This window comes from Poromitra crassiceps, assembly GCF_964638095.1.
Source record: "Poromitra crassiceps genome assembly, chromosome: 2".
Classification (NCBI taxonomy): Eukaryota; Metazoa; Chordata; class Actinopteri; order Beryciformes; family Melamphaidae; genus Poromitra; species Poromitra crassiceps.
Window position 1 is genome coordinate 56,021,586 of NC_139624.1, and position 26,433 is coordinate 56,048,018.

General features: G+C 46.3%; 1 protein-coding gene across 1 annotated transcript in view; it reads right to left on the reverse strand.

Annotated features, from left to right (window-relative positions):
* Positions 1–26,433, reverse strand: part of sema3c (sema domain, immunoglobulin domain (Ig), short basic domain, secreted, (semaphorin) 3C) — a gene marked incomplete at its 3' end in the record, with an annotated part of 113,456 nt that overhangs the window by 45,258 nt on the left and 41,765 nt on the right. Inside the window, exons 5-10 of the mRNA XM_083632073.1 lie at positions 16,481–16,600; positions 5,420–5,510; positions 3,743–3,862; positions 2,993–3,135; positions 2,248–2,362; positions 1,611–1,680 (exon numbers count right to left, since the gene is read on the reverse strand). Of these exons, the coding sequence (XP_083488199.1) occupies positions 1,611–1,680; positions 2,248–2,362; positions 2,993–3,135; positions 3,743–3,862; positions 5,420–5,510; positions 16,481–16,600 (659 nt within the window). The remainder of the gene's footprint in view (positions 1–1,610; positions 1,681–2,247; positions 2,363–2,992; positions 3,136–3,742; positions 3,863–5,419; positions 5,511–16,480; positions 16,601–26,433) is intronic.

The window sequence follows — 26,433 nt, forward strand, 5'->3', positions numbered from 1 at the left end:
CAAGTGGATCAGGGGCCTGTGGCTGCGTCACTCTGGGTTAACCAGATGAAACCAATTACACATCACAAGACATGGATAAAGTGACCATTCCTGTAAACCTCCAAACTTGCCATGTAACCTTACTGGCTATGATTTTAGTTGAATATGTACAATTTAATCAGTGTGATTATGTTGAATTAGTTCACCTGGATGGGGAAGGTCAGGAAATACAGAATCAGAAGAAGTCCAAATATTTGAAGGGTGCGACGATTTGTTATTTCACAGGCAACATAATAATGAAAAAGATTGTGAAGATGAAAGTCCAAAGATGTGTGCATGCTTAGATGTTGAGGGATTCAGTGAGGTAGCTGATCGTTAGATAATTTGGGCCGGCTGTAGCTCAGGAGGTAGAGCAGGTCAGCCACTAATCGCTTTGGATAAAAGAGGTCGGTGGTTCGATTCCTGCCTCCTCCAGTCAGCATGTCGAAGAGTCCTTGGGCAAGATACTGAACCCCAAATTGCTACTGATGGTGTGCCAGCACCCTGCATGGTAGCCTGCTGCCATCGGTGTATTAATGGGTGAATGTACCTACTGATTGTAAAGCACTTTGGATAAAAGCGCTAAATGCAGGCCATTTACCATTTATTTAGTTTGTTGAATTTTGAATAATAGTTCAATATAACAATAACAAATAATTTATTTCAGCTTGTTGAATTGACTCCAGAGCTTGACTCAGGCTTTAATAAGGAGTTTTGGGAAGTAGTGGACTTGCAGCAAGTATCTTGTGTCTAAATCCCTTAGTTGTGAAGTGAAAACATTTAAGATAAAATGGAGAGAGATGCGTTCTTCCTTGAAAAGGAACGGTACTCCAATGTCATCTATGCTGGAATATTGTGTAATGAATCCACTCCATTCCAAAAAATTCCTCTGAGATACATTACTTTGAAAACATCCATGATTACATCACATGCAATATATCAATTTTGTATCAATTTTTTTCTGCTTTTTCTCCCATTTTCTCCACAATTGTTCTTGGCCAATTTTCGACGTTGCCCCGGTCGCTGCTCCACCCCCTCTGCGTTGTAGACTACTGTTGCACGCGCCTCCTCCAATACATGTGCAGTCGCCAGCTGCTCCTTTTCACCTTACAGTGAGGAGGACGTAGTAGCACATGGGAGGATCAAACTATTCCCCCCAGTTCCCCTCCCCCCCAAAGAGGCGCTCCGACCGACTAGAGGAGGCACTTGTGCAGAGACCAGGACACATACCGTTAATCCAGCTTCCCAACCACAGACACGACCAATTGTGCCTGTATGGACGGCCGACCCCACATGCAATATATTCCGTATCAATGTACTCTAAATTTAGCGCTGGAACTTGGCTGGCAAAATGGACCGCTAGGTCATAGGGAAAGAACATCAAGGGGGAAGGCCATATGGGGAAGCCACCACACTGTAATGGATAGGTCGTCACCTGAATAAGCCGTTTAGCAGAGAGACACATGACGGCTCTATCTCATAGTCCCTCTGACAAGCACAGCGCTCGATCCTGCTGGTATCCAGTCAGTGATTAGCATAACCGCAGAGGTCTGCAGGAATGTTACGGTTGGCCTCGTCAGCGCCCGTCTTACCTTGTGGACGTGAAGACTCCATAGACAAACAGGCCCTTGGGCTGATCGGCTTCCAGCAAAAACACGCTCTCTGGAAGGGAAAACAAAACATGGACAAACACAGATACACAGAGACAGACGCTTTGCTTCAACAAGTTCATTACATGCCTTATCGCCCCATGTGAAGCAGACAGCCACAAAGTGATGGCCGTATGAATTAATAAATGGCCATGTTGACAGATTTAGTCTGGCGGACTGAATGGAAAGCTAAAGTGCGGCGAGCTGATGTTTTCAGCTTCCGAGGCCCAGGTTAAGAAAGCCCAATACAAAGTGACCAAAGACAACACAAAACGTGTTGTGAGATTTGATAAAATATCCTAATCCAGACCAAATAAAGAAAGTGCCATGGATTGTTGGTGGAGAGAGGCATCGCTGAAAACCGCGTAGAGTATGTGCAAAAAGTACGCTTTCAGGAATGAGAGCGGTCTCCAGTTTAGGACCATGTACTTTTTTAAATGACAACATTTGTTTGGAACTTGTTACATGGGCCGTGAAAATAGAAATAAAAGGATCATGTGTGCTTTCCAATACAAGCAAAACCACCACATGAGAGCAGACTGTTCAAAATGTCAAGAGCATGTTCCTCCATTGCACTCACCCAGCTCGTCAAAGTGGGTTTCAGTGCCGTCCTCCTCCAGAACCGAACACACCATCCTGGCCTTGAGGAAGGTGGTCCACTTGTTCACCAGGCTCCGCTGCCCTCCGATGTCATTCTGCACGCAAAGAGCCAAACAAAACGTGCACAAAACAGCTCAAAATGACAATACAGTAAGCCTGCTGTACATACAGGATTCATTAATTTGCGAGAGAGATGCTGCGTTCAAGAGGGCTTGTGTTTACCGTGAATACGGGACCGGAAGTCGTGTACACAACATGCTTGGCATTCAAGTGGTCATGTCGTGCATTTGACTAGAAGCCACCGGCTAACAATTTAGTTAACACTGGCTAGCAAGCGACTATACGTTAATCCAGGAAATGCAAAGGCATAATGACAGAGGAAACAAGATGAGACTTGAGAATATCAACATGTTACTCACACATATTATAAAACGACTATGAAAAGCTCTATACAGCTAAAATGTCAATATACTTACTTTCCATCAATGTCCATGGCGTCCACCATTTTGTGAAAAGTCACAAGACATGTTACAAGTCATGAGCTTTGAAGCTTTCAGAAAGATTCCACATACCAAGTCATGAATACCACATGAGGGGGCCGTTCAAGTCGATATATGTCATATTCACGGTAAACACGATCCCACTTGAACGCAGCAAGTCTCAAGTGACTACCTGGTAAAATAAGATAAAATAAATAACATTTAGGCACAGAGAAAGGCACTCACTGGACACACTCTGGCCACCATGGTGTGGATATTTTTCGTATTTCCACTGTTATCCGTTAGCCTCTCACGGAAGAAGAAATAGAGTTTGGCATCGTTGGGGTCCGTTCCATCTGGTATCAGCTGGGCGTCAATGAAGATTGGCTCTGCATGAAAGAAAGTTCTAAATTTACGTACAGCAGGGTTCCCACACCTTCTTAAGCATTACATTCAAGGACTTTTCCACGACTTTCCAGGCCCAATAACCTAAAAGTCAAAGACCCAACATGGTTTGAGACACGGATCAAGGTTCATTACTGCTTGCTTGAAGCTGTTTAACCTGAATCATTTGCCTTCAATCACTCATGCACGTACGTGACCGTTGCACTTTCTAGAGGCAGGTGGCGCGTGAAACAAGGATGCACAGATGGCGGAATGTAGCCTATTTACTAACGTTAAGTAAAACAAAATATATAAAAACAACTTCAATTTCTATTCTTGTCCAAAATATATAAATTCAAGCACTTTCAATGACCTATGTCTGTTTTCAAAAACTTTCAAGATTTGTTCCCCCAAATTCACAAGCTTTCAAGGATTTCAAGGACACGTGGGAACGCTGCGGGACAGACTGTCGGTCAAAAAATAAATCCACCAAAATAAACTCAGATAATCATGTAAATTTCAAAGGTTTAGTTCCTCATTGTGTGTGTGTGTGTGTGTGTGTGTGTGTGTGTGTGTGTGTGTGTGTGTGTGTGTGTGTGTGTGCATGCTCACCACTCAGCCACTTGGAGTTGTGCTGGTCTGTGCGCACGGCGTTCCTCTTGGTCAGGCTCCTGAAGATGGCAGCATCTGTCCCCATGAAGTCGATGTACATGCCTGAGAACAGCTCCTGGTCTGGACACACAAAAATATGCCGGCATCATTTTATGAGCGCTACACTGTACAAAATCCAGCAGCATTTGATCCCTTGATTGATTAATATGCCTTAGGCTGTTTGAAATGATGACCATAAATTTGACAGAATTACCATTAGATTTACAAGCTGTGTTTGACTCAGCTGCGCTATGCTTTAACCATTCCTTTACTCTCACTTCATCATTCTATCAGCTCCAGGCCATGTGTTTTGGAGTATGTGGGGTAAGTAGTGTGTTTTGGAGAATGTGGGGTAAGTAGTGTGTTTTGGAGTATGTGGGGTAAGTAGTGTGTTTTGGAGGATGTGGGGTAAGTAGGGGGCGGGGCATAGGAAGGGATGGGGCAGGGGTATATGGCCCGCATCCAAGGCGGCCTGCTCTAAGGTCTAAGGGTGTCGACAGCACCCAGACAGCGGCAGAGGGTCTTGTACTCGAGGATGGGGAGATACAGAACAGAGCCTGTTTTTTTAAGGTTATGTGTTGTTTTTTTGCCTTTTTATTGAGCGCAGCAGACACTGGCTGGGATTGTCTTCTGAGTCACAGAGGCTTGGAGCGCTGCCTCACTGCCTCCACAGCGCTGCCACTGACCTTGACTCCATTTGGCACGGTACCCCCTGCCCCTCCCATCTTATCTGTTCCCCTCTCCCCCTCTGGGTCTCATCCACCTTGTAACGGGACATCCTGAGCCGGGCGAGGCTGCTGCTGACACGGCCGCACTCGGGTGTCGGAAAGTGGAGCTGTTCATGCAAGGTGTCGCCTTAAGTCGTGTCAACAGCAAGCCGACACCCATCGGCCAATCACAGATTAAAGGACAAGGGCCGCCCAGCCTGTGAAGTCACTGCTATGGAGACGGTGGTGGCCACATGATGGTCTGACAAACCTGATATTTTATCTTGTATCCAGATCAAGGGGTAACCTCCACAGCTGAAAAGTGAAGCCAATGTGGAAGTGCCTTAAACCTGCATTCTTTCTGATGACCAGCAAGTCATCAATGCAAATCAATGGGGAAATGACCCTACTTCTCACTTGATTTATGACCTCAGTAAACACTTTCCTAATGAGTTGATGGTCTCAATCGCTACTTTCAAGTAGGGAATCCACAAACCAACGGGTGACGTCACAATGTCTTAGTCCATATTTTTATACAGTCTATGATCCAGATTTATTAAACTTATTTTGAGATTTTTGTTGTTTGCGTGAAATCACCTTACTGCACTGGTTTCTGGCTCTTTTTCAGCATCATGTAAACTTAATTTATTTGGTAAAAGTGGAAAAAAGGGAAAGTTTCTTGTTTTCTTCATTCTTTTATGATGATTTCGTCAAAGTCATTTTGGCATGTATTCAGTGAAAATGATTGAAACCAGCAAGATTATCCGCCAGTGCAGTGAGACCATTTGACTAAAAATATCACGGAAATGAGCTTGATAGGTCTGGAAAGAAGTTAAAATGACTGGACGACTTGTGGTTTTTTGTAGTGTATAAGAATGTTGGGGTTGTGAAAAGACAGAAAAACAGACAGCGGAGGGCAGGAGGCACCTACTGAGCATGACGGAAACGGTGTTCACTTGGGGGTTGAAGGAGCAGCGTCCCTTGCCAGAATCGCTCCTCGAGTCGATGTGGAAGACTTGCTCCTGACAGAGAGGAGAGAGATAGAGAGGTCGTTTTTTCCCCAACATTTTATTTTTCAAAATTTCTTGAAACAAATCAAGAACAAGACAAACAAACAGGCTCAGACACAGGAAAGGAAAGGAAAGAAACGCATACATGTAACATCGACACTCGTTGTGTATGGGGTCCCATGCAAGAGGTCAATGAGGAACCAGCCGGGCAAGTCACTCGCCGCCCCTAACCTCATTAAGGTCCCAGATGCTTTAAGTGAGTTGGTCCTTAGGGACCTGAGTCTCTCCATCCTTATATGGGCCCTATCGACGTACGGGGCTATCGTTTGCGCACCTCTTATGCTATCTTCCCTACATCTTAAGCTATCGTCTGCATCCACCATCCAGTTTTGCGATGGAATCTAAGCGCAGACACAGGTGTAGGTGTGGTCCAGGCATGTCCGTGCGCCTCTTAGCCTATCATCTGCCTCCTGCAAGTGTCATTTTGCGCTCTGGCGAAGATACCATCGCCATGTTCCAAGCGTAAACACAGGTTTGGGCGTAGCCCGTGCCAAAATAGGCGTTCCAGCAGAATGTGTTAGAAAATTGGGCCTTTGGTGCTCTAAATTTTAACGCCACCGAATAGCAGGTCTTAGCGCAAAGAAAAACACTACCCCAGGCGTACGCCTGAGCGCACACAGTATTCGCTGCACAGTGCAGGAAATCCTCGCTTGAATACATTACACACGGCATGGATGTCACTCTCTCTAACACCTCGCGTACGCACACACTCTTCCCTCCTCAGAATGCCACGTTGATTTTCAACTATAGCCTACATTGCAGAAAACACACACCTTGATTTAAAAATGAGAATTCGTTTGTCATGGTTTTATTAGGCCACAGAATCCCTGACCATACAGGTCTGTGGTGTGAGGTAACAGTAGATTGCTTTTGAGAAAGTTGTGCCGGCCAGTAGACTATACAGTAACCTATTGCACCATGCAACAATAGCTTACCCCGAGTGGACAATTCTGATATACAGTAGGCTATTGAAAAAGGCTAGAATTAAAATCTCACACATCCCTACCCTATTAAAGAAACAAATATTTTTAAATGTTTATGTTATAGCCTACAGTATATGAACGAAACGACTAATTACAGTAAGCGCACGCTTTGGGACATGGGGATATTCACTGCGTAACTGCGTGGCAGCCCTTTTGTTGTGTTTCAAATGGATTGTTCCATCAGCATCAATTTTCATTAGTTTCTAATGGTTTATCTGAATCCGAACTGGTTCACCCTCCAATTCTCTCCCTCTCTCTTCCCTCTCTTGTTCTCACCCCTCTCTCTCTCTCTCTCCCTCTCTTGCTCCCCTCTCTTCTCTCTCTCTCTCTCTCACTCTGTCCCTCTGCTTGGGCACTCAGCAAGAAAGAAGCTGCTGTCATAGACATGACTGTGGCTTTTAAGGGGAGTGGACTGGACATGAGCTCACACGTGTGAATACTCTTTTGGGCATAAACACACCTATAGAGGTTTGCACAAGATGATGCGAAGCGCATCGGGCCGAGACGCCCACAATTAGGGCTTTGCGCTGCGCTTGTGATGGGGCCAGTTTTTGCATTCTTTACTTTGTTCAGATTGTTTGGAAACGTTAATTCTTTATATGCCATGTTGTGTCTGACTGTCCCTGAAGGCCACAGCTAGCTGTTGCCGTAATCACAGCAAGTACCCTCACCTGTGCAGGCAGCACAGGTGCTGGGTATATAAGCAGCATGAGCCACAGACAATAGAGAGCCGCAGGGATGATGTATTTTTGTAGTCGGAATGACTAGACTTCATGGTTCTTCACTGTTTCTGCCTATGGGATTTTTGAATGGGTTTTTGGCGTGATGCTTCAAATAAGGTCTCAAGCTTAATCAAACGTGAACCAGTGTTCAGAGGGATAATCTTCACACATAAGGACCACTTTCATGAGTTGTGAAGCGTAAATGCGAGCCCTAGAAGTAAAAAGCTTGTGCTAAGCTAATCCAGAACTACACAGTGTCGCATAGGTTTCCACGTCACGTCACCACTCAACCTGGAGTGTTGTTGAGGTGTGCACTGATTACCCCGGGCTGAACCAGGTGAGGGAAAGGTCATTTCCATGTTCGTCCTTTGAGTGATGACGTTATTGATGTATAATATATCCCCGTCAACTCAACAGTGTAGTCTCATTTAGCCGTTTGCTAGCTAGCCGCCCTTTTAACGGCACGTAAAAGCTTAAAAACTCATAAAAGTGGTCCTCATGTGTGAAGATTATCCTGCTGAACACTGGTTTGCGTTTGAATAAGCTTGTGTTAACCACAGACCTTATTTGAAGCATCGCGCCAAAAACCCTTTCAAAAATCCCATAGGCGAAAACGGTGAAGAACCGGGTGTGTTAGCATCGATGTTTTCCGGACTCATTCCTGCGGCTTTCTATGGGAGACCAGAGGAGAAGGAAGATGACAGACTGACAGCAGGAGTGCAGAGGAGGAGCGGCTGAGATGGGGAGCAGCGTTTAGCCCTGCCTGCGGCTTGGGTGAGATGCAGCTGCGAGTGGCTTCGGCTGGGATGGCCGCTGAGTACCCCTCTCTCCTGGGCGCACCTATGGGCGCATGGTGGCGGATTCACGGGGGAGAAGGAGAGAGGGGGAAGGCCCGGAAGCCGCTCCACCTGGAACTGGGAGCCGCGGGCGGGGTGGGGCTCCCCAGTCTCTTCCAGCTGCCGTTCCTCGATTGAGAGACCAAACCAACACAACGTGAGGCCAACGAGCGAGGCGTGGTGACTGGTCCCGGACGCTGACGGGCCTTGTGGGGCTGATTCCGGACATGAGAGGTCTCATCAGTGGAGCAGGGGGAAGTCATCCAACCGCGGCAGAGGGGTGACGTCACGACTCACCCCTCTTCGAGTTAAGTACCCGCTCATCCCTTGCTCCACTTGTTTCTATGGAGGCTGCCATTGCCAGCTTTTAGCTTTTAACTAATTGCCCGACATTTTATTCCTTTTTACTATTTATTAAGCCCATTTATTAAGCCCATTTTTATTCTATCGGTCCAGACACTTAGCCCTATTTTTGACTACCTGCCCCGACCACTCAGGCCACTGTGTCCCTTTTGGAGTGTTATGTTCCCATATATACTCCATAATCTAAACCTGAGTGCAGTGATTTGCATGAAAGCTTAATACCTACGGGTACCTATGAGTACATATAAAGTTTGCAGTGACAGTGTGCTGTGGCATAGTGAATAAGTTACTTTCAAGTTGTAGGCCTACGTGCCCTGGCAGTTTGACCCGACTCCAGACCTGAGTGCTGTGGGGCATTGGTGGTTGACTCCTGTGTTCTAGTCCCCCTAAGGAAAGCGGTGGACCAGAGTGGGAAACGGGACTACCTCGGACCAGTGGACGCAATGACGTGGATGGGCTTTGGGCTGGGTTTGGGGCACATTTTTTTTTAATCAATAAACAGTTACTTTTTCTACCTTTGGTTTTAGTCATTTTAATTCTGCTCAACCCTGGTGTAAATAACCTGTGTATTACAGTAGCCTTTTATCAGAGTCCTAGGCTCTCAGCAATTCCTAGGTGGCATTGTCAGACAACACTTTCAAAAGATTCTTGCAAAAGATTCTTGCAGTCTGCCTTTGATGCTGTTCAGTCCCGTCTGACTCAGCTTAAACTGGTATTAAATGCAGATAAATCAAAGACCATGCTATTTTCAAATGGCAAGCAGCTTCCATCTCACCTTCCTAGGCTGTCCACTGTTCAAGGGGTTGAAATTGAAATGGTCACATCTTACAAATACTTAGGTATTTTAATTGATGAGAACTTGTCTTTTAAATCTCATGTTGTTAAACTTGTTTCTAAGCTGAAACTTAAATTAGGTTTCTTTTTAAGAAATAAATCATGTTTCTCATCTCAAGTCAGGAAACACTTGATCACGACAACTTTTCTACCCTTGTTGGATTATGGAGATCTGCTTTTCATGAATGCTCCTGCCCAGTACTTAAAGAAACTGAACACGGTGTACCACTGTGCTTTGCGTTTTATGACTAACTGCAGCTATCGTGTACATCATTGCACTTTGTATGCTGTTGCAAATTGTCCATCTATCTGTCCGTAGACTCTCTCACTGGCTGACTTTTATCTATAAATATATTATTGGGCTTCTTCCTACATATCTCTCAGGACATCATTCAGATGCAGGTCCCTAGAGTCAGAACTGAACTGGGTAAAAAGGCTTTTAAATTTTCTGCCCCTCTACCTGGAATGATTTGCAGAAGGACTTTAAATTATCTAATCTTATAACTCTGGGGGAATTCAGGTGAATTTTAAGACAGAAATTTGTTATTTTCGCTCTTGTGATTGCCCTGCGGTGTAACCTCACTATTGTTTCCTGAGTGTGACTGACTGTATTTTATCTGCTTATTTTGTGTTTGTGTGTATTGATGTACCTGTCTTTATACTGCTGTTTTGGCCAGGTCGCTCTTGGAAAAGAGGTTTTAATCTGAGTTTTTTACCTGATTAAATAAAGGATATTGAGATTGAGAATCCATTCCAAATTGGTAATTTTGGGCCATGTGACACGCTATTCCAGCGCAAAATGGGCGCTAATGCAAAATTACCGCCTTTGCGACGATAGAGCCCCATGTCTGTCAGAGGTAGTTTTATATGAGAACTCGGGGATATTCTGCCCAGTGCCCTCTACCACAATAAAAATGTGATTATGAGCAGACCAAATGTTCCACAAGGTAGCCTTTCTTAACTTCCCCTTCTGGTTTAAAAGAAGACAGTCCTCGCCTGTCCACCTTAACAGGCCTATGTGGAGCTTTAAAAAAACATTCTATCTGGGAGGGGAGGAGGAATTCCCCTGCTAATGTCTTGGATAGCCGTTTCTCCATCTCAGGTGGGGAAGTTGCCAAATCCTCAACCCCCTTCCTTGTGGAGGATTTGGACTCTCCGGATGGCTCTTGCTTTTGCAGTGACCTGGGTAAACTGAACAGCTTCCTGACCAGTGCAGCTTCCTCTAATGGGGATGTGAGTGACGTCAACAGAGGAGCACTCGTCCAGGAAAATGTGTCTAAGGGTTGACAGGTTCTGGAGCTGGACTGACACTGTCTGGAAGGCTGCTGAACTCACTGCAAAAAATATCCATCTTAACAAGTCATTAGCGTTCAGTGCTAAAAATCAAATTTTTCTTAAAGGGGCCCTATACATTTCTTAATTTGTATCATATATGCTGTTACAATCTCGGATGGTCATATTAAATGTGGACTACGGTAAGTTTCAAATAGGTGAAAGTGTTTGAATGTTACCCCCATGAAACCCCTCCCCCCACCATGAAATCCCGTACACGAGATGGCACCGGATTTGTGCGAGAGCCACTGGTGTAGGTGACGTAGATAGTCCTTGTTCCCTTGTCAACCTGGCTGTCAGACTGGGACTTGGCTAGCACACACACCGGTAGTCTCATGGAATAACGGATTCAGGACGGCAAGAACAAGGAGACTACTTGGAAGTGAGCGAGGATGTAGGACTGAAGTGGTAAGTTCTGAAAATGTCTCATTCCAGCATCGGTTGTACTGCTAAACAACGTGCTGTATGTGCTAGGAAGCGCTAATGTTAATTGGCAGATAAGATTAGCGCTTGCTATGTTAGCCTAGCAGCACAGAGTTTCATAGACGTATGACAAATCGATAGAATAGCTGGAATGACGAAGGCACACATTTTCAGAACCTGTAACATTTGATTTTTGTTGCGTCCGTGGCCCCACAAGCATTTGGAAAGTTGGCTAACTAGCTACGTTAGCTTCTGATGTCTTGTTGGGTTTGTAACGTTAAATAAAAACCAGTGTATTAAAACGGCTGAAAATAGCATATGTGAGACATTTTGTTCAGTTGTGGCTTGAATGAGACGATATTGATTAGTGTGAAGCTCCCCTGGCGGGGCGTAACGTTACGGCGGCCGCGGTAAGTGACACCCTACTACTGGCCTAGCCGCTCAAGTAAATGTCCTGGCCATGCAGCTCTGCCTAGCGGAGCTGGGTGTTATAGATAAATTGATAGCTTGCTTGTTAATCGATCTATCTGTATGTATGTAATGCAGCTGTATGTAATACATCCAAGAGGGTGGGCAACCTCACCTCCTCACCACTGACCATCAGCATAGGAGCGCCCCAGGGGTGCGTCTCCAGCCCCTTCTGGTACGACCTCTACACCCACGACTGCGTGGCGACTCAAACTTCGAACACCATCGTGAAGTTTGCAGACGACACAGCGGTCGTGGGGCTGATCTCGGGGGGCGACGAGACGGCCTACAGAGAGGAGGTGGGGGCCCTGGAACAATGGTGCCAGGACAACCACCTCTCTCTGAACGTCTCCAAGACCAAGGAGATCATTGTAGACTACAGGAGGGGGGGGGCACACCCCCCCCAATCAGCATCAACGGCACAGTGGTGGAAAGGGTGGACAGCTTCAAGTACCTGGGAGTCAACATCCACCAGGACCTGACTTGGGCCGGCCACACCGCCACTGTTGTCAAAAAGGCCCAACAGCGAATACATGGACTCAGGCGCCTGAAGAAATTTGGGCTAAGGCCAGAAATCCTCACGGACTTCTACAGAGGCACCATTGAAAGCCTGCTGACTGGCTGCTTCACCACCTGGTACGGGAACTGTACCACCATGGACCGCAGGGCGCTACGGAGAGTGAGACGCGCGGCCCAGCACGTAACAGGATGTGAGTTGCCAGATCTGCATGAACTGTATAAACAGCGGTGCCTCAGGAGGTCCCTGAAGATCATCAAAGACACAAACCATCCCCACAACAGCCTGTTCTCCCTGCTACCCTCAGGGAGAAGATACAGGGTTCCAAAAGCACGCACAAATCGCTTGAGGAACAGTTTCTTCCCGCAGGCCACGAGACTCCTTAACATACACAAATAGTGTAGTAGCCGTACTGTACCGCACTGTAGCTGCTACTATTACGTATGTCTAACGTTTAATTGTATGTTTAATAAGGAATATGCTATTTGCACCCGTATGTCAAATACGTCGAATTTAAAACGCAGAGTTTAATTGTATGTTTAATAAGGAATATGCTATTTGCACCTATATGTCAAATACGCCGAATTTAAAATGTTTAAGCACGGCTAAAGTATGCACAGGACATGTGCACCTATGTGCAGTGAATATGCCACTGTCTCTGACTTGTCTTATCACTATACTGCCTTATTGCTTGTTGTGTCTCTTGTTGTTTTTGCACTCATATGCCTACATTTGTACTATGTTGTAAACGGAGCCCACAGCACAAGAATTTCACACGTGATACTTGTACCATGGAGTGACAATAAAAATCTTGAATCTTGAAGTCACCTTTTTCATCAATAGTCAAATTTGTTTTGACAACCACTTGAGGCACGGGAAAAACATGCAAACTCCACACAGAAATGCCCTTTTGACTACCCCACCCGGGCGGTGGGCACTCGAGGACATGCGGACGGGCACGCATTCCTTCAGCGCTCACAGCGTCCCAGGTGGGAATCGAACCCAGGACCTTCGAGCTGTGAGGCGACAGCGCTTACCACTGCACCACCGTACCCCCCCGTTGCTTGTTATAATAGTTTTACAACTACCAAATTTAGTAGCCAAAGATAGTCGCCAGATAGCCTGTCCTGTTCGATCTATCTATCAATCATCTATAAGATAAATGGACAGTCAGGCAGATAGATATATAGATAGATAGATTAGAGATAGATATTGTAACGCTGGATCATGGACTTGGCGGATTGGGGAATGGATGTGTTATAACCCATGCGAGCACAAAACGTTTTTTCAACGTTGATTTTTAGTTGAAATCTGGGTGATATTGGGTTGCACCCCAAGTGCAGAACGAGGTGCTCTGGGCACGCTATATTATTAACAGACTGTATAGGCTACAAGGCTCTGTCCCCCCTGAGTTGCCGGTGTTAAATGAAGCCTCTGAAGCCATACAGACTACCGTACATAGACGCACACACAGTCAACATAATTTTATTGTTACATAATATAATAGTCTGGCACACATGATATAAAATATACCTGTTCCTGATTGTTTAGCCTGTGAAGCCGTACAATCATGTACAAGTTATGTATGAGATAGTAATAGACTATATATATGCCTGGAGCCCAGTACAGTATCTTTCTAGTGAATGTATAGCTCACTTCATAAAGAGTGTTGGCCTGAATGCCGAGATCCGTGGTTCGAATCCTGTGGAATCCCGTGTCCTCTGTTGGATTTTTAACTTAAGATCCTGGTGAAATATGGTCTAAATCTGAACGTTCAATCAACGTCTGCAAATAGTGGGTGAAAAAACCTTCACTTTCAAACCTTCCTTGCACGTTTTTTCAACGTCGACCCTAAACGTTTTTTAAACGTCTTTTCAACCAAAAAATGCTCGCTGGGAAGTAGGGGAAAACGTTATGGTGTTGCACAATGTGTTGCACACGTTTTTGCTGTTGTGTTTCTAAGAGCGACCAGAGGGGCGCTGTGCGGGTGGGCGCATCCGACTAGAAGACTAAAACATTGTGTTTCAGACAGAAGGTGAACTGAAGGGGGCCCGTCAGAGCCAGTACAAGATAAACAATGTGTTTTTTGAACTACTGTATGAATCATGCAAAGCCACTCTAGAGGAGGCCAACAATAAAATCATAATATATTATATTAGCAAAATATGGGCCCTTTAATATAAGTGATCATCTTGGGTAAGACAACGTTAGTGATAATCAACTTATTTCAAGTGTTTTATTTAAATGAAGTGTCATTTTCTTGATGTGCTAGTGATTTATTCTTCAGTGTCTATTTGCACCCAGGTGTTAATAGACACATGGTTACACCCCTTTTGTGGTGTTTGGTTCTGTGGGACCACCACCACTACTGTTACTACTCCTACTGCTCCAACAACTACTACTACTACTACTACTACCACTACTATTACTACTAAAATTCCTGAAACAATGAAATCACATTTAGTTTAAATGTATTTTTTTATTGTTAATATGGGCATCTTAAAGTCCCTGGAAACCAGAAATATTTTTATTATTATTTAGCATTTTGAGTTCATCACATCACAGGAACCTATGTTAATAAGCCACCAGCCAAATTTGAACGATGATGAACGTAGCAAAGTACCGTATATAAATTTAGGTTTGACAGTCATGGCAAAAGTCATGAGAATCAATTAGATCTTAGAGTGTATTTTCTCCCGCGGACTGTGTGGGCATGTCCCGTCTGCAGCAGGTCTTTTCCTCTCTCTCTCGGAGGAGACTGCTCGGAGGAGAGAGAGAGAGAGAAGGAGAGAGAGAGAAGGAAAGAGAGATGGAGTGTGTGTGTGTGTGTGTTCGCGCGTTGCTCGGTGAACACACTCGCCGATGCGCTGCGAGTGCACAGCGCTACTGTGTGTGTGTCAGTGTGTGTGTGCGCACGTGCGTGTGTGTGATTCGATTAAATCTTATGACATGATAAGATCATGCATTTTAGCACCGCGCGCTCCGCTCTCTTCAATGAGGAAATGGAAATCCAGACCTTGTAGAAAAGTGTCGATTTTTGGGGTTAGGGTTGAAAGTAATTCTCTCTCTTTTCTGAGGCACACAATTACTCACATAAGACCCTAAATTTAATAGTTAGGTTTTTGTGGATTTTGGTTTCCAGGGACTTTAACTATTTTCTTATCTTATTATTGATTGTGTGTATTATATTCCTTTTTGTGAGGACCCCAGAGACAAGCTGTCATTAATCTGCCAGTTAATGGAGATCCCAATAAAACAATAAAGGTCTACTCATGGTGAGCTTGCAGTCAGCTTTCCCGCTACAGCAGCCTGTTATACTTAACAGATCCCTTATCTGAGACCCTGACATGTTGGAGCTCAGAGGTTGAAAACAGAGCATTCTTCCTTTCAAACAAAAACCCAGAATGACAAAAGGCACCGCAGTGCGGAAAGAGCCTGGTCGGGAGCTCTGGACTTATTAGTGTTTGGCAGCGATCTGCGGACTGTGGCTAAATGTTGTGAGCACTTTTCTCCTGGAGGGCTTCCTCGCTCTCACTTCCAGAGCTGTGTGGCCAGAGACGAGAGCAGAGTGCCCAGAAAAGAAAGAAAAAAGCCCTCCAGCCATCCTCTATCAATCCCTTCTCTCCATCTTATCCTCAACATCTCCTGTGGTATGTGGTAACAGAGAGACCGAGTAAGGTGACAGTGACTTTTTGCATAAAGTTGTGGATTCTGAAACTTACCATACAATGACACACAAATTCCTAATAATTTTGTGAAAGAATGTGCTATTGTAAGAAACCTAAACTATCATGAGATTAAAGCAATTCGGTATGAACTGTTGTGGCGGACACCCAATTCATACAGTTCCAGTGTTGGGTGGTGCGCCCTACAGTAATGACATTGCTTACTTCTCCCAATAACATAATTTCAGTCATAATACTGTAATTAGCAATCATAATATAATTAGCTAATTTTGTTTCCACCCACTCTAAATAACCAGAATGTATCCAAAAACTATATTCCACCCAAATCCCCCAGTGCTTTTCCGTGATTAGTCACCCGCTCACACTCTAAATGAGTTTAGATGAGAAATGGCAGCAAAGTTGACTCGCTCTGGCTGGCAGTATTCCCACTACAATGCTTTTATTGAGCGACAAGATCACATTTGCATTCAACAGCAACACTGGTTTGGTTTCCATGACCGTCCACAGGAGCTGAATCAGAGATATGCTGATTTATGAAGGTTAGAGAGGACGCGATGGCGCCAATGTCGAGGGTGTAATATACAGAACGTGTCATATATTACAGAAATGTAATATACCGAGTAGAGTAATGAATTACCGGTCCAAGGCTGTAACAAGTAAATTAATACTATAATTAATATTCCATGCTATCAGACGGCTAAGCTGAGCAACAGGCCTGTCTCCCAGAAACTTAGCAGGACTAGGCTGAGTGTCCCCACCTCTGGTCTCCGGCCCCTGTTCACGTAGACACAGACGGGACTGTAAGCTCCACTGCCGCACATGAACAGGTGCGTCCTGTTGTAAGGCTGCACCACCCGGATGAAGTTCCCACAGCCATGCTGCAAAAAACAGGCAAACAAGGAGGTGAAGACAAAAAGTTGGTGAGAATGACAATACAAATGTTTAATTGCACAATTCGACTCTAAAACGGAATTGTTTACATTTAGTAATTCAACTTATCTCTCATTATGGCACAGTTAATACAACTTATTTTCATTCATGTTATCATTCAGTATCTTTTTAGCTGCGACCAGCAGCTCTACAGTATAAGTCATTCTGTTGGTCAGTCCACAAAAAGTGCATTTCGTTCACCATGCTAGCGGCCACAGTTTCCGCCCTAGAAGGCTGAAATTTGGCATAGAGTTCAAGTGTGTTTGTGAAGGTGTGTGTTTGTGTTCACGCCAATCGGCTAAAAGGGGGGCAAATTTCATAATGGAGTGAATGGAGTGGATGATGTTACCACAAAAAGTGCATTTCGGAAATTCGCATATCTGGTCACAGTTATTGCGAATTCGTGCTTGTATTATTTCATTTCACCAATGACACAACAGTAATCCTGAGACAGGCACAGCAGTAGATGAGGTCTATTTCCTGGTCCAGGGCCAGGGTGCACGCCGGATCCAGAACCTGTTTATCACTCCTGACGTATCCTATTCCACATGAGTGGAGTAATTCAAACTTATCTCGATGTTATGAAATGGTTATACAATCACACGCTGCACAATCAAATGAGTCCAGCGCTGCCCTGCCATGGTATTAAGGCCAGTGGAAAAAGCGCATCAGTGGCGGATACGATATTTCTAGGTGAGGCCGATTACTGATCTCTCTCCATCTCCGCTTCCACTTCCCAAAACCCATGAGCAGCGGGAGTGCTGGGCTTAAGTGGGTAATTAAGTCGGAGACCGCAGATAGAGAAGAGAGGGATAGAAAGTTGGAGAGAGAGAAGGGGGTAGAGGAGAGAAGAGAGCTGGAGAGGAGAAGAACAAGTATCCAGGGAGCCGTCAGGAACTTGGCCGTCACTGCAGAAACGGCAGCTGCTGCAGCTCGAGAGCCATTGCCGAAAAAACAACCGCGTCTCCAGCCATCACACACCCATATCTGTTATTTTCACCCCCGCTTTATCGCTCGCCCTGTCTCTCTTTCTCCCCACTTTTATCGGCCCTTTTATCTCCTCACACACCCTCGGGTCTGCTGATATCTGATGTCAGTTTTACAGAGCCATATATATGCAACCGTGTCCTGTTTTGCTTTCCTCTTGCGTTTCCTACACACACACGCGCGCGCACAGGCGCGCGCGCGCGCACACACACACACACACACACACACACACACACACACACACACACACACACACACACACACATCCTTTATGACTGTTCCAGATGAGCAGCGTCGCCTCACGGGCCTGAGTTCAAGTGGCGATCGCCGCAGGTTTCAAGTGGAGGCTGTTGAGCCGGGAGCAAACAGACTTCATCAAGCTGGTTTAGGTCTTCTGCGTGGAGAGGATGGGCCTACATTTCTCCTTATATGCCACCCGCGGGTGGGAACAATGTGCGGTCGCTCTCCGGAGGCCCGCTGACCACAGATTCTATCGGAGAAGAGGAACTTAATATATACAGATCGGGAAGGTAACCATAACAAGACTCAACCGGACTCAAGATCCCCAAATAAAGGAATCCCGAGAGGAATGAGAACGGCATTACGGAAGAGATAGAATGGAACATGTACTGAGGTAGAGAGACAGAAAGAGAGAGAGAGAGAGAGAGAGAGAAGAAAAGCACAGGAAGGAAAAAGTGACTGAGAAAGAAAGAGGGGGGTAGAGAGCCTGGCAGAGGTGCAAATAAGAAAGACATGACAGAGGGGGAGAAGAAGAGAGAAGGGGGTCCACACAGAGATGGTTCACACAAATATTTGTGGGAGCCTGTCCACAGCGGCACAAATCACCCAGTGACTAGAAGCAGCTTCTCTACTTCCTACATTACCATGTTTTATAAGTGCCTGGCACTGTCCCTCGCTTCCCGTCAGAGGCTGGGGGAATGTTGGCCCATGTAAGAGCAAATGGCAGCGTTGGTGGTAGCGTAATGCTTCTTGTGGTAACATGCACTGTAACTTTACACGTTAGGTTTTCAGCTCATGTAAACAGTTTCTTGCGGTAGTTTCTTCTTTGGAAGCAATATTTCTATGCTACTCCAGGTCTGCACTCAATATATATTCTGCTGCGCTCTGCCCTGCAATCTCTGCAGACCATGTTGTTTCTTCAGAGCAGCCCAATTAGCAGAAAACAGAGGCGGAGGAGAGATCAGTCTTCAGAGTCTTATGTCTTCCTTAATGCTCCGTTCTGTGCCGAAATCAGGCCGGGGTTATGAAATATTTAGACAGAAGAGCAATGAGCTGTGTCTCATTTGTGAGCTTTGATTCAGGTTTATTTTTCTACAGCAGTCTCCACAGCCCTCCTTCTCCAGCGCCTCTGCTCTCTCGTCTTGACAAACGGGGCCGATGCCAGGGGAAGTCAGTCAAGGCAGTGACCCGATAGACATCTGCAGCCTGCTGCACATGTGGTCGGACCTGGGATACAAACTCACAGATGGAAGAGGAAATCCCCGAAGGCAGCAAGCATAGAGTTCCGGTGTAGACCAACTTCTAGGAACTGGGAACAGCTGACTCAACCTCAAGTCTAGAATCGGACCATTGTGGCAGAAATGCATATTGTGGAATTACTACACTGGTTATTTATGGGAAGTCCTTAAAGGCACTATGTGTAGGATTCTGCACTATTAAATATCACCAAACCATTACCTTGTATATGTTGAGGACTTAGTGATTCATTTCTGTGTTTACAACTAAAAAAATAAATCAAAAACAGCACTCACAGATGTCTATAAAGTTTAAACTTTTAATGCGCACAGCAGCAGTAGTACAACGGACGCGTTTCAGCCTCACAGGCTTTCCTCAGCGTTGCTACAAACAGTGGGTGTGACCCATATAAGTAGAAGCCAGGACCATGCTGAATGAAACCAGCTGTGGAAAATGCATGCATCAATCAATTAATCAATCTCCAACATATCTAGAACAGACAGAGTGGTCAAGAACCTACATAACAAATAAATAAGATGACCGCACAGCTAATCAGAATACATCGACATGACTGATTAAATCACTCACAGATCCTAAAAGAAATAAATCTGTGAACAGGTATTCAAGTATCAAGACAAATATAAAAAAGATGTAGATAAATATGGACAATTGTAGATATATACTAGTGTCAATCTGTATAAATGGTATCTGCCACAACGATATAAGTGATACCAAAAGCACATTAGAAGTAGCCTATAAGAAAAATAAGAAAAATTTAAGAAAACCCCTCAGTCTAAATCTGCTTGACAGGAGCAGATAACCCATCTCAAAATGTGTAAGCATGACCAATCACATATCAAAACAAGGGGACAAACCACTTATAAGAAACGTAAGGTTACTTGACGTAACCCCGGTTCTATGAATCTCGAGTGAGGTGTCTCACCTATGGGAACGCCCTCGCGTGACCGACTTATGGAACCTCCAATTGCACCACGTCTGCCAACCGGCAGACCAATCACCTTACAGGTGATACGGGACGGCCCTCTATATTAGGCCGCGGAAGTCACCCGGAACTTCATTCCATAAGGCTCTCTTCCACGTACCACAACTTTCGCAAGAAGGGCAGATTTGTGAGACACCTCACTCGAGATTCATAGAACCGGGGTTACGTCAAGTAACCTTACGTTCTATTTCATCTCTCATTCGGTGTCTCACCTATGGGAGATATGGCCCACTCCCGGATTGCATGCTCCGAAGCCCACCTGACCATAACCTGTGACAGGTTGAATCCCCGATCCCAACCTGTGGACTTCAGCACACAATTAGCCAGACCCCACACTCAGGACTGAATGAGCCACCGAAGGCTCAGTGACGTCCAGGCGGTAGAACCGCATGAAAGTATGTGGGAATGCCCAGCTGGCGGCAGCACATATGTCCCTCACAGCGACACCTTGAAAAAGGGCCCATGAGGTGGCCATGCCTCTGGTGGAATGGGCCCGCAGGCCCTCAGGAGGTCTCAGTCCACGGCTCTCGTAAGCCAGGACGATGGCCTCCACCACCCAGTGTGATAGACGCTGGCAGGTCAGGGGCCTCCCCTTACGCGGGGGCCCCCAGGACACGAAAAGCTGATTGCTTTTCCTGTATTCCCTAGACCTGTCTACATAGAAGCGCAACGCTCTGACTGGACAAAGCAGGTTAAGCCGAGCCTCCTCCTCCCCTGTGAAAGGTGGAGGATGGAAAGCCTGAAGCTCCAGCGTGGCACAGCTATACGCCGAGTCTCTAACTTTAGGCACGAAGGCCGGGTTAGGGCGCAGCACTACCTTCCCCCAGTCTGGGGTGAAGCGTAAGCAAGACTCATGCACGGATAGCGCGTGCAACTCACTTATCCGCTTCGTTGAAGTTAACACATTGAGTGCCAGCGACGCCATATGGCGTCATTAGAAATTTACCGTAGGCTGCCAGCGACGCCAAATGGCGTCAGTAACTCGAAATTGTTTTTTGACGGGGGGGGGGTCGATCTATGCCTCTTACATCGCCTCTTACAATATGATAGCTATTGAATGTGTCTAACCTATTTTACAGAACCCTTAGGTGGCGACAGCGCACTCCAGATGAGAGAGGAGGGGGGGAGGTGGGGCACGCAGGACACTACAGCATACAACAGACCCAGGCAGCTGCAGCATTACATCAGAAAATATTAGCAATGAGTCAATGATGTGCTTGAAATGCTTCCTTTCACAAAAGGGTCATTATCTCAGCTCGTAGAAAAAAAGGGCTGTTTTTGGTCTAATCAAGCTATCTTCTCCGGCTCATAACTAAAGAACGGAAAATGGGATCAATAAACTTTTTTTTGCAGGTGATAGAAGAGAGTCTCATCGTTATTTGTGCGTGTTCAGTGTTTACATAGTAATTATTAAAGAAATTATATGACTGTTTTAAAATGCATTGCGGCCTATGTGGCACAGTACAGCACCTTTTGCCCAAGGGCCGTGGCACTCAAAGTGTTAACGCCAGCAGAAGGATAGTCTTAAGAGAGAGGAGCCTTAACCCCACACTCTCCAAAGGTTCGAAGGGCCGGCTAGAGAGTGCCTCCAATATGGTAGGCAAATCCCAAGAAGGAACCAAATGCTTACGAACTGGTTGTAAGTAGCGTGCTCCCTTCATAAACCTCTTGACAAGTTTATGCTGTCCAATCGGCATTTCTCCTATGCCTAAGTGACAGGCAGAGATAGCGGCCAGATAGACTTTTATGGTGGAGAAAGCTCTGCCCCCATCCTTTAAGTCCTGCAAGAAGCACAGCAGCTCCCGGACAGAACACTGGAACGGAGTAACAGATTTGTCCTCACACCATTTCTCAAATATGCGCCACTTGTTGCCATACAAGGACCACGTAGAAGGCGCTCTAGCGCTCTGGATAGTTTCGATCACCGCTTGAGGGAGACCCAACTGTTCCAAATTCATCCTTTCACGGGCCAAGCCCATAGAGCCAGCCGCTCGATGTGGGGATGAAACACCTGCCCGTCTGCTTGGGACACTAAGTCCCTGCGTAACGGCAGAGGCCATGGCTGCCCTCGGAGGAGACGTATCAACTCCGGTATCCAGGGTCTGCTCGGCCAATATGGGGCTATCAGTATCAGTGATAGTCGCTGCTCTCTCACCCGGAGCAACACCGGGGAGATGAGGCTGATCGGGGGAAAAGCATACAGCAACACGTCTGGCCACTGCTGGGCTAGCGCGTCTATCCCCAGTGACGCACCCCCGCCTCTCATGGAAAAGAACAGCGGACATTGTACGGATGCCTGACCGAATCTCTCCCATACCTGGTGGCATACCTGGGGGTTGAGTCTCCACTCTCCGTAGAGGAGATTTCCCCTGGAGAGCAGATCCGCCCCGCTGTTCTGGACACCCGGGAGGTGAATCGCTCGCAGTGATAACAGGTGCTCGCTGCTCCACATGATCAGGCTCTGGGCCAGCGTGTGCAACCTCAGGGAGCGAGTGCCCCCTTGCCTGTTTATGTATGCCACCGTTGTCGTGTTGTCTGGCCTGACTAACCCATGACACTTCCCCAAGAAGGGGAGGAACCATTTCAGGGCCAGGAAGACCGCTGACAGTTCCAAGAAATTTATGTGAGCTAGACGGAGTTCGGGGGGCCATGTCCCATTGACGGCCCTGCCCTCGAACACTCCCCCCCACCCTGTGAGTGAGGCGTCTGTCGTCACAGTCTTTCTCAACACAATCGTCCCCATGGGGACACCGGTGGTAAACACCTCCGGGTCCTGCCATGGACGAAGGGCCGTGAGGCACTCCAGGGAAACCTCCACTAGTCGCCTCAGGTGACGACGCATGTTTAGGCGTAGTGAGGACACCCACCTCTGGAGAGCTCTCATTTTCAGTAAACCCTGAGGCACTACTGAAATGACTGATGCCATGAGCCCCGTCATGCGGAGGCAGACCCGTAATGAAACTGGGCTCCTCCGGTGAAACAGAGCCAGGTGCTGGCGAAAAGTTTCCACTCGTGCTTGTGACAGGAAAGCTCGAAACAAAACAGTGTTTAGCTCGAGTCCTAAATACACAATATTTTGAGTGGGAGACAACACGCTCTTTGCGTGATTGACACTGAACCCCAAGCTGTTTAGCCTGTTCATAAGTGTCTGAGTGTCTCTCTCCGATTCCTCTTTGCTTGGTGCACATAGCAGGAAATCGTCTAGATAGGCCAGCACCCTGATGCCCTTGGCTCGCATCGGGTTCAAGGCTGCCTCCACACATTTGCTGAACACTCTGGGAGCTAGTGATAGCCCAAACGGTAGAGTCTGAAATTCGTAGGCTATGCCTCTGAAGGCGAACCTCAGAAATTTCCTGTGACCCGGGCAGATGTTTATGTGGAAATAAGCGTCCTGCAAATCGACTGACGTGAACCAGTCGCCCGTTGAATCGAGCGGAACAGCACGTTGTGCGTGAGCATCCTGAACTTGTACTTTCGGAGGTGTAAGTTGAGGATACGCAAATCCAGGATAGGACGTAGCGAGCCTCCTTTCTTTTGGATGAGAAAATAACGGGAGTAAAACCCTGTATTTCTCTCCCCCTCCGGTACAATTCGCACTGCGCCCTTGTCTAGGAGAGACGAGATTTCATCCTCTAGAGCCTGGGCCGCCTCTCCTGTCACCTCCGAGGCTTGCACTCCATTGAAGGAGGGCGGTTTCATCGCAAACTGGAGCCTGTAACCCTTTGTGACAGTGGTCAGAACCCAGGGATGAACCGCGCATGCGCGCCACGCCTCTGCCATGACAGCAAGAGGACCTGGCGGGCTGAAGCCCAGAGACGGAACGACTGTGCCATCTGGCGGCCACAGGTCGCTCCCCACTTTTTCTTTTTGACAGTTTTTGTTCCACTGCGCCCTCTGGTGGCACTGGCACACCCAGGCAGCTGGCACAACCCCCCAAAAAAGGGGGGGGGGGGATATTTTTGTTTTGTTTGTTTGTCTGCAAAACACATCAGCTGTCATGCACATCCTGTCATAGTGTCCGACTGTCCGCTATGCCTCTGTGCCCCAGAGCATCATGGGAAACTAGCTAAGTTGTCTAGTAAAGTAAACAAATGCAGCCGCAGCGCCAAATCAAGAAGACATGAAGCTCGCTTTTAAGATTTTTCGACAAAGGCAAGAAGACGAGGAAAAAGATGACTCGTCGCCCTCCCCCTCAACAAGTGCGGCATGTAGTGCACCTGTTCCCGCACCTGTATTGGTGGTGGACAGTGGAGAGACAGACGATGATGAAGATGATGCAGCCAAAACAATGACGTTAATTACAGCGGGGGACGCAGCCAAAAACACACCGGTGGTTTGTGCAGCAGCAGAGTCAGAGGACACACGCTACAGATCTCTCTGCAGTAGACGAACCTGCATGCCAACCAAACTTGCGTTCTTTCCCGACTAGAACACTCTTTGGAAATAGTAGGTGAGTCTTTTTTGCGATACCAAAGTGGTTTTACATGTGGTCAAAAAATACAATTTAATTGACTGCTTCTATCTGCTAATAATGAGTGCGAAAAGGAGCAAACATTGATGGTTATGGTCATATGGTCCTATCTTAATATTCTTCTAAATCTGGCTTGAAAAGGCCCACATTTTTGGCAGGCCGCCACCAAATGGTTCGCCCCCTGGCACACCTTGGGCCCTATTTTCCCAAAAGCGGTAATTTAACGTTTGCGCTCATTTAACGGCGTGCGCAATGCAAATTGGGGCCGGGCACAAGCGCATGCCTGTTATAATTGTACTGGGCATAGGTGTGCCACATGCCAAAGCAGGCGTTTCAGCACTAAAATGTGGGGAAAAATGGGATTATCCTATCGTCAGCAGCGCTCAATTACTTTGCGCTAAGAGCTTTGAAAAGGACCTCTTACGCACAAAAATACCTCGCTGCGCTGGAGCGCACCATAATCTCTGCGCAGCGCACCGCAGAAACGTCATTACGCACGGACGTGCCACCCCAGTACATCAAATTCTGCTGGTAAAATTTGGTACCCAGCAGATTATTCGGTGAGGCAATCTATAACTATAATTCACTGAGAAACTTTTTTCACATTGCAAGTTATGGCGTTATGGGGTTATGGTAAATTAATTGTGAAAACTTGTACATTGTAGCCTACTTGCAAATGCAATAGGCTATTCACCTTCACCTGCTATAACCCGGAGGGTCGTTGGCATCACAGCCGATCTGGCACAAGCCTCGGCACGAGTCGAGTTTTAATTGAGTCCACTGTAAATCCTCAAATCTTTTCTTTTGTCTCCGCCGTACTTTTCTATTGTCCCACCCCAGTCAACAAAATAACCCAAATTGCATCAAAACTCAGATGTTTGTAACGGGTAGGCTATATGATGTGATGGTGTCGTTATGAGATAGGGATAATATATACAGTCAATAGGCCTAGACCTACGCATGGGAAGAATTACAGCATGCCTCACGCAAACTGTATTACAGGGACTGCAAGACGGGAATCTGGTTTGATTGATCTAACGCCCAGGCATTGCCAGGCCACACCTGTGAATAATTCTGGTGGTTAACACCGCCCAAATACCGTTTGCGCCGTGCATAAATGATTTGGCACGCCTCTAATCTGCATTTGCGCCCATTGTTGTGACGAGTTATGCTTCCCGGCACCACCATGCATCGCCACCATATTTTGGGCCAGTTTTAACTTAAAAACAGGGAGGTCACGTCTACCCAAACAATTATATAATTTTTAAACAGTTATGTTTCTGTATAAATCATTACAATATGTTCCCGTGAGGTTGGGGATGCATTTTGCTGCTGTCTGGCAGGGGTGCAAAACTCGACATAACACCTGGACAGCGGACTGCAATCTTCCCTGCTTTGGTTGCAGATACAAAAATGGGTTGCAGATGCACAAAACTTTCTCTCAGATGGACAAGATATTTCTACAGGTAAAAGTTTTATTTACAGACATAGTTCAAAGTTCAAGTTCAAAGTTTGCAAACAATGTTTCTCAAGCTCAAAATACATATGGCACTTATTTGGCTCCATAGCTTTAAGGCACGCGCAAACAGGTGCGCAAGCGCTAATAGGGGATATCGCCTGTACGAAGATAGGGCCCAGCCAGTCTTTCTGTGGCACACCCAATGTGCCAAGTCTGGCTACGCCAGTGCAACAACCACCATAATGTTGACATAACCCATGTCATAATCAGTGTTAGCTTAGGCTAGGCAGCTGCATGGTACTCATTATGAGGTGAAATAACATTAGCGATTTACGACTGGTAACCAAAATCTATCGTGCTGTTGTTATTGGGAACAAAGTCCTTT